At 34.1% G+C, this 9,361-nt stretch overlaps 1 protein-coding gene across 9 annotated transcripts; it reads left to right on the forward strand.

Moving 5' to 3' along the window:
* Positions 1–840: 840 nt before the first annotated feature.
* On the forward strand, positions 841–8,836 carry LOC104236693 (uncharacterized). Of its 9 annotated transcripts, none has more exons than XM_070174260.1 (9): positions 845–1,217; positions 2,623–2,708; positions 3,004–3,147; positions 3,255–3,363; positions 4,226–4,349; positions 4,667–4,824; positions 4,904–4,982; positions 6,104–6,127; positions 6,982–8,836. In XM_070174260.1, the coding sequence occupies exons 1-7, from the start codon at positions 1,094–1,096 to the stop codon at positions 4,975–4,977; spliced, it is 819 nt and encodes a 272-aa protein (XP_070030361.1). In that variant the 5' UTR covers positions 845–1,093; the 3' UTR covers positions 4,978–4,982; positions 6,104–6,127; positions 6,982–8,836. The 9 variants fall into 9 exon arrangements, 8 of the variants coding, with proteins under 8 accessions (XP_009789034.1, XP_009788980.1, XP_070030361.1 ...); XM_009790724.2 differs by having other exon boundaries at positions 8,489–8,573; XM_009790701.2 differs by having other exon boundaries at positions 4,667–4,982; positions 6,982–7,033; positions 8,489–8,564.
* The last annotated feature ends 525 nt before the right edge of the window (positions 8,837–9,361 follow it).

The raw sequence follows: 9,361 nt of genomic DNA on the forward strand, positions 1-9,361 counted from the left end.
TCCTTACAAATTAGTCATCTCCTTAGTAGTCACTCATTGAACTCCAGAAATGAAAGACATAAAATTCACCGACAATCATATATTCAAAAACCCAAATTTTTACACAAATCTTTTAGCTATCTCAGATAACTTTCACTAAAAAACTTATACTCCCCCTGTTTCAGTTTATGTGAACCTATTTTCTTTTTGGTTCGTTCCAAAAAGAATGACCCCTTTCTAAATTTGGTAACAATTTAGCTTAAACTTACAATTCTACCCTTAATGAAAAGTTTTTATAATCACACAAATACTCTGAGTCCCTTTTTGACTTGTTTTGGACCACAAATTCTAAAATTCTTTATTTTTTTTAAACTTCGTGCCCAGTCAAACAGGTTCACATAAATTGGAATGGAGGAAATAGCTTGTTTGGCCAAGCTTCTAAATTAGGTTATTTTGAAAAGTGATTTTTTCAAAGTTACTTCCTAAAAAGATAATTTTGGTGAGAAAGTAATTTGTTTTAGGCTTATTAATTTAAAAAGTATTTTTAAGCAACAACTAATATGTGATAAAGTTTTTAAAAATTACCTTTTAAGTGTATTTGATCAAAATTGTTTTTCAAACTTAGCACACTAGAGATAATAGAATTCATTATCGGTTGGAAAGAGTCTTGGTATTCTTATCAAACGTTTACGCAGCAGGGACTTGGTATAGGTCCAAACTTTATATTTATCTTAAAAAATTTATTAAATATATATAAATTATTATTTTAAAATTTAATAAATTAAAAGCATTAAGATTCTGAACCTATAAATTCAAATTCTGGGTGCGCTGTTATTAATGAAATAAACGATTAAAATAATATAGACCGTGTAATTGGTTATAGGTATCTATTAGATACCTCTGCAATTGACTTTATTGTAAGAGAATTTTGTCTACTTGGTTATAGTTTATTCAACGTTATTTTAAAGACTTTGGGAATTGGGAGGACTTTTCTTTTTCTGTGTTCTGTTATAATTTCTTGATTCTTGATGATGATGAACTCAATTTATCTAAGCACAGTTTCTTTATCTATTTCTGTTGATAATTGGAGGGGAAAAGCAAAAAGGCAAAAGAAATGGCTCATTATTTGGATTCTTCTTCTTCTTTAGTCCCTCCTTTGATTGCTAAACCCAGCAAGGTTGATCTTGAAGCTGGTAACGTTGACCATATTCAATGCCGTATTTGTCTTGAAAGTGATGGTGAGTTTTTGATTGCCCCTTTTAAATTTACTTCAGGGTTTGTGAAAATCTTCAATTCTTGCTTGAAATATTTGTTGGTTTGTGTGTATTATTAGGATTTTTGTTTGATTTTAAGTGTAAAGGTAGTTTGGGACGGAAGTCCATTACTGAGAGAAGTGGTGATCTCGTCTTGCTTGCTGGGAGAGAGGAAGCTTCCGGACGATTGACTCGACAAATAAAGCACTGAATTGGCGAACTATTTCAGAATATAGACATGCGGAAAACGAAGAAGGCCAATTTGCTCTTGAATAGAGGCCGTTAAGGATGTACTTGCTTTTCCTTTTTTTTCGTCGAGATTGGGTTGGTGTTCAGTGTACCGCTTGTACATGGACCCCTTCCTTTCTGTTGTTGCCAGCGCTTTCCCGGGCCGAGCCGGAATTTTTTATTATAAAGGGCTTTGCCAGTGCACTAAAATCCTGCTATGCGCGGGTCTGGGGAAGTGCTGGACCGCAAGGTCTATTGTACGCAGCCTTACCCTACATTTCTGCAAGAAGCTGTTTCCACTGCTCGAACCGTTGACCTCCGGTTCACATGACAGTAATTTGTTACGCCAAGGCTTCCCTACCTAAGTGTAAAGGTAGTTTCTTTGGGGTTAATTAAGTGGATTCTGCATCTTTCAAATGTGGGTTCCCTTACTTTTGATAACCGTGATGTCTGGACCAGCTTGTACTTGACTGCTCGGCAAACTGTTGAGTACCTGTTATTTTCCACCAACATAGGTACTGACTAGTGAATAAACGGGTTTTTCCCTATTCAAGCTGAAAGCCAAATTGTTTTAACCCACGTGCAGTTACTGCATTACTAAGAGGCAACTGAATGAAAATTTACATGTGTGTGTTTGGGGGGGGGGGGTTGAAGATATGGTGTTTGTTTTGTGTGGTACTGTCAGTTTGGTTTGAAGATGGTTAGTTGCATTGTGTAATATATCAAACAGCTTTTATTCTCTTTGAAATAGTCAGATTGAACTCCGCATGACACACATATTCATAGGTCATAGCTTATTCCAAGTCTGGTTAAAGGAGGAGAGTTGCGGTAGGTTGAAGTTCATAAAGAATTAGTCGAACTATGATAAAAGTCCACCCTAACTGATATATTGATTTATCGATTGAAATTGTTCAGATCAAATGATTGAAGGGAAAAACATTTTGACAAAATGGAGTCGTTAGTTTGTTATCATTTCATGAATACTTCGTGTTGAATTCTTCTTTGGTTAATGTATGCAGATAATGTCTTTTGCTGAATGGTTCTTGTTGAGTTTTTCATTTGTTTATTATGTTCAAAGCATATTAGTATTTTTTTGGATAATGAATTTATCGATGCATGAGAAGCAAGATACTTATGATTGTTTTAACTTTTTCTTTTTTAGGCATGGATTTTATTGCACCGTGTAAGTGCAAGGGTACATCAAAGTATGTTCACCGAGAATGCCTTGATCAATGGCGTGCTGTGAAGGTATGTTTTCAGATCGTTTGTTCGTCTGAAGTTTTAGCCTAAGCTTTGCCATAACTTCGGACTTGTTAGACATGTATTGATTCTTTAAAAAGTATGATTAGGAATCAAATTTTTTTCATTTGTTCTACGTGCTTACTGAGTCCTGCACTAGACCAAGTATTCAATTAGTTATTGGCCTTTGCATCATTATAGGCAAAGGCAGCAACTGCCGGTGGATCACTTCGTAATAAAGACCCATAAGCTTTAATCATCAAAATTGAATATATGGTGTCCCCTAAAGCTTGTCTTCTTACAGGAAGGATTTGCATTTGCCCATTGTACGACTTGCGAGGCTCCCTTTTACTTGAGAGTTAACGATCTTCATAGAAAATGGCGAACCTTAAAATTTCGGTTCTTCGTGACGACAGACATTTTGGTCATCTTTCTCGCTGTTCAGCTTGTACGTGGGTTGCCCTTTTTACAGTTTTTTTCTTCATTTCAAGATATTTACTTAAACAGTACTGGGGAACAATATCTTCAATTGATCACTAACCTTCTGTTTTGCAGGTTATAGCTTCACTGGGATATTTGGTGTATGTGATTGATACACATCAGAAGTCATGGCTTCTTTTGCACTGGGGGTTTGACTGCGAACTATGCTTCTATTACATATGCGGTAAATCATATTCATTCGCACTAGTTATCAACATTTTTGTTTATATGTATGTCGAAGTGTTATTTTGTCTGCTTAATATTCTTTTTGTCCAACTGGATGACCAATCCAGATTGATGTACACAACGGCCACATGTTAGATACAGTTGTTACCTATCCATGTTAACATGTAACTTCGGTACCAATAGGCCCCAAAGACCTGATTTTCCTTGCTGGTCTTGAGATTCTATGTCTTATTTAGTCGCCTTGGTAAATGAGATTTGGTTGGGGAGTGATGGAAGAATATGGGATGAACATTATTTACTTAGTTATCTCATAGTTTTCACGTTGTAAGAGTGCAAAACCCTTGTATGGCTATTCTGTTGGAACTTCAGACAAATTCTAGAATAGGTGCTAGTATTTTGTCTAACTATCCAAGTATCCATTCCTTGGATTGCGTTAAAGCTATGTACCCCTATGGCTTAGGTTCAGTAATAAGGACGCAACACATAAAGTGTGGGTTGAGCGCATGTCACAAGTTCAAATCTGTTCACTGACAAAAACCTGGCATTTAACTGGGAGAATGATAGAGAGGCGGGCTGATATTCCACCGAGTTATGAACTTGTGAGTACAATTGCGGTTAGAGGAGCTAACTTAGGAATTTCTCGTTTATCAAAAAAGAAATAGAACCAACTGAAACAACAGAAATGAAATAGAAAACAGGAGGAACAATCATGATGAAAGAGGCATGAGCACTTGATGCATATATTTATTAAGATGCATATACTGCATCATCCAAAATTCTGAGTTTACTATTTTGAGTACATAGCGACTCTTAAATGATATAAGAGGTAATTTTATTGCTATTGGTTGGCTTTTGTGCAGGGGCACTGTTGTTTTTCGTATTGATGGGCATATCTGGTTGTTTCTTAACTTGCTTTGATGAAAGTGTGCACAATGATTTGGGTCAGCCCTGCCAGAATGCGTTGTCTTGTTGCTCTTGCGATGGGTACAAATAATTTGTTTTATGTTCTTTAGACTTCCATTATTCGCTTCCAGATCATAGTAACCTTAATACTGCACTGGGTACAAGTTGGTAACTGTTTGTTGACATCACAACGAAATAAAACACTAAAGAATCTTTTGATTGATTGTCTTTGCATCTTTAGTTTTTTAGTTTCTTTTCGATCTTTTGCATTAATATCTCTTACTGTAGTTGTAGGAGACTTGTTTTTTTTTTTTTTCTGTTTCTTTTTTTCTTTTGGAATGCTACATTTGAGGAAAAAGAGTTTGTTCGATACTGTTTCCTTTTTCGTATCATTGCAGAATGTGTGCAGACTGTCATACGCATCGTACAGGTACAACTTATATCTGCGTCGATTCTAACATATGCTCCGAAAATTGTTCGAATTCGACATGTGAATGTTGCTCCGAGAATCAATCTTGCACAGAATGTGAATGTGGGAATTGCTTTGGAGGTGAAGGTGAATCTGGGATACACACATTATTAATTATAGCTGTAATTGTGCTAGGAGTGTTAGCCATCTTAGGCATGTTTTACAGTGTTTTGGTTGCTACAATGGTTGGACAGAGAATTTGGCAGCGACGCTACCACATACTTGAGAAAAGAATACTAACAAAGGTAAGCTACATCCTTGTTTTTGTTTCTCTTTCGAAATGTTTGCCGTTGCCATATATATATATATATATATATATATACACACACACACGCAGTGGCGAATCCAGAAATTTTCTCAAGGGTATTCAAAATACAAATTGTCAAACCTTTTTTATTCCGTTTATGGTTCCTATGTGGATTGAAGGTATTCCAATATTCTCTATAATTTCAACACACAATTAAGACAGACTTTGTTGGGCAACTTTCCTTTGAATGCTACTCCCTCCGTCCCAATTTATGTGACACTCTTTACTTTTTAGTCAGTTCCAAAAGAATGTCACATTTCCTTATTTAAAAATAAGTTATCTTTAGAATTCTTATTTTACCCTTAGATTTATAATGACACAAATATCTATGGTTTGTTTTAGACCACGAATTTCAAAAGTCTTTCTTTCTTAAACCCTGTACCGAGTCAAACACATCCACTTAAATTGGGCAGAGGGTGTAGTATTTTTGGCCATTTCCTCCCTATCATTGTCATCACCTAATGCCTAATGGAAACTTTAAGTAGAACTTCGTAACCAGGGGTTGAATGTTTTAGTTTTCGATACTGTTGGAAAATTAGTGGTATCTCATAAGGTTATGTCCATCATGGTTTGGAAATCATTTCTCTTTGAAATATTATTTACATCTACTTATTATTTAGTAAATTATTTTACATTTAACAGAGTCAAACTAGTCGTTATCTAGCCGTTAACTAGCCGTTATCTAGTCGTTGGAGCAACGCCGATATAAACATGGTCTTTGGAGAGTTAAAGACATACTTTCTAACCCAACCTTCTAAATCTTCTTCTTCCTCCTATACGCTGGGTTTCTTTGTAGAATTTTCTGCTAGTTTTGTTCCTAGTTTTACAACTGGAAGAGCTTGTTGATCTTGGGGGATACGCCTAATTTTATTAATCACCGTGTGGGCGAAATATCCTTAAGGACAATGTCCTTGACACGCCTCAAGCTAAATCTCATTCTCCATAATTCAATTTTTCCAACAATCTTAAGGATATTTCCATATTTTTTTTATTATGGAGAATCAAATTTGACGCTGATCAAGTTGTTGTTTCAATTTTGTGCATTATCGCATTATGGAGGATAAATTGCACCACAAAATTAAGGTACGTTTTTTATAGTATTTAAATGCACCTAAGCCTACAAAAATGTAGACTTTTATTGTTATTCATTTTTGAAAATCTTGAATGCTCTAAGATAGTGGGTTTAAATTTATTCTTCAATTTCAACAAATTTGAGTTTTGAATTTGGTGTGTTACAAATAAAAGCATGCTTGATTTCATCCCAGTCATATAAGTTCTTTGCTATTTCTATGAGAATGAAAGAGTGAATAATTTACTATACATGATAATCATTGATGCCAAATAGAATTTGATAAATTTTTTTGATGGAAGGGAGGATGATGATTAATGTGTTGATTTTATAAATCTTTTCCGTATTAGTTTGATAGAAATAATAGATAAGATAAAACCTTCTTATTCTTGTGACTTATTGGGTGAAGCTACGTTATTTTATTAGCTTGTTATTTATAAATTGGTGGAACTCTTTATGAGTTGTGAAAAGATTATCTCGTTAACCTGAAATTTTTAAAAATGTGGGGGTTCGTGGTGTCTAGAGTTATATATCATGTTTCTAAGAAGGAAAAACTTAGGAAAAATTGTTTGTTAAAATTATAACGAGGCATTACAAAATTGAGATTATTTGTGGAAAAAAATTTAAATATGGAGATATCAAAAGAAAATAAAGTCTTATATGTGTTAAAAGATGTTTCAAAAGGCACTTGTATAGAAGTCAAGTTTCATTTCAATTTAGATGATTTTATGCCTTACTCGAGAAATACGATGAGTTAGTATTATGTATGTGGATTTTCATTGTATTAGAAGGATACAATGATGATATTGAATCTCTGATTCAGATGAGAAAAAACTCACAATTGATTGTGTGATTACCTTTTGGTTAGGTATTATGATGTTGGAATTGTCTGGCAATGAGGTTGATTAAGCAACCTTTTGGTGAGTTAAACCGACAATAATTGTGTCGATGAATTGTGATTGTCAAGGCGCAATAATCATTGTAAGAAAATAAATCTTTCAATGGGAAGAGTAGATATATTTTCTTAAGATAAATGTCATAAAGCAATTGCTTAGAGATGAGAGTTTTTTATGCATATTATGTGTAGACAAAAGATGATTTGGCCGATCTTTTGACTTATAAGTGAAACATCGAGGGGTTGGGACTTTTGCCAATTTGAGTTATATCAACAATGATGGTAACCCAATCTATGTGATTGGAGATCCCATGAAGTAGGTTCATATGGGTAATAACAAGTCATTAGTTGATCAAATATGTACTATTAAATTATATCTCTTCCTATGGCGTGTGTATATAGTGCAGGACTACAAGGAATGTGAGGTTGAGTAATTAAACTCTTAATCCAATAATCCATAGCCTTTTGTAGATAGTGTATTGCGCTGCAGAATACACTTGATGGATGTGCTTATATGAGTGTGGAGTGGGGCCGCTCCTATGAAATTTGTAGCAAAATTTTAGAGAACTAGGCCTGCGCATGGCCTATTAGCGCAAAACTGCGATAGCAACATAAATTTTGATATGTGTGATATGATGAATAAGATCCCTAGCTTACAATAAGAGTTTTTGGTTCATAGAAGTTATTAACTTCACCAATTATTCTGTAAGTTAAATCTTATTTTATCTATATCTGGTTCAGTCTATAAGACACCAGATGAATTTCATTATACCCGAAACCCAGCAAATTATACTCTCTCTCTTTATTTATTACCTTTTGAGATATGCGGGGGATGGAAAATTAGTGGTATCTCATAAGGTTATGTCCATCATGGTTTGGAAAATCTTTTCTCTTTGAAATATTATTTACATCTACTTATTATTTAGTAAATTATTTTACATTTAATACAGTCAAACTAGTTGTTATCTAGCCATTAACTATCTGTTATCTAGCCGTTATATAAACATGGTCTTTGGAGAGTTAAAGACACTTTCTAACACAACCTTCTAAATCTTCTTCTTCCTCCTATACGCTAGGTTTCTTCGTAGAATTTCCTGCTAGTTCTATTCCCAGTTTTACAACTGGAAGAAGTTGTTGAATCTTAGGGGATGCACCTAATTTTATTCATCACCGTGTGGGCGAAATATCCTTAAGGACAGTGTCCTTAACACGCCTCAAGCTAAACCTCATTCTCCATAATTTAATTTTTCCAACAGATACTTGAAGTTTCAGTTTCTTTTTCTGTACTCATTCTTGGTCTGTAACACTTTTGGCTTTGAAGCCTGTTGATTAGGTTGGTTGATCTTAAAAGTCAATGAAAATGCAGTTTGGTGTCCTGGTTATGTGAAGATTTCATGAACCAGTCATGAGCTGCATGTTTGTTATCATAATTCTTACCGAGCTTATTAGGGTTCTATCTGATATGCTAATTCTTATATAGGAATATGTTGTGGAGGACGTAGGCGAGGTGGCGCGTAATGATTGGTCACCGCCGCCATTGCCACAGGAGCATGTTCAGCAGCTGGAATCACTTGGACTTCTATAAACTTGAAGAAGTTGACAGAGGAAACAACAGATGGATTGCACTCCATATTAACTCAAGTTTATGGATCTCCAAGGGACAATGCTTATTTACCAAGACAAAAATTTATTTGAACTCAATATTTTTCACTTATGTGCATATTTTATAAATGATCACATGTAATTGTTGAAGAAACTGATCATTAATAAATTAAATGAAGCAACATGATGCATCTCAACTATGGGTTGCTTCAAGTAAGTAAGAAAACTCTCTCATAATTCCTTTTGACTTAAAAGTTTTGAGGTGCGCTAACGTTAACCTAATGGTTGCAAATGGGTGGGTTGAGTAGATTTGGGTGGGTTGAAAATGGGTTGGTCTAAATTCGTTCATATTTCATGCGGGTCAAAAACGGGTTAGGTGTTAAATGGGCGGGTTGAATATGGGTTAACCCATATTATATTAGTGTAATACTTTAACAAGTCCAATTTATAATTTTTCTTTTGCTCAGATTATTTAGTGACATAAGCTTAACCAGAATAATATATACTCTTCATTATTAAATTTATTCAAATTTGACTATTATATTATAAACTTAAGTTACTCTTCCCATAAAATATGCAACAGTTTTTATTTTAGGAAGAAAATGTGCTTAATCCACTTTGTTGTATAATAATAATAATAATAATAATAATAATAATAATAATAGTAATAATAATAATAATAATAATAATAATAATAACAACAACATAAATTCTTAATGTACTCTTGAATATATAAAAATCTGCTTCTGCT

This window comes from Nicotiana sylvestris, chromosome 5 (genome assembly GCF_000393655.2).
Source record: "Nicotiana sylvestris chromosome 5, ASM39365v2, whole genome shotgun sequence".
In the NCBI taxonomy this organism is placed as follows: domain Eukaryota; kingdom Viridiplantae; phylum Streptophyta; class Magnoliopsida; order Solanales; family Solanaceae; genus Nicotiana; species Nicotiana sylvestris.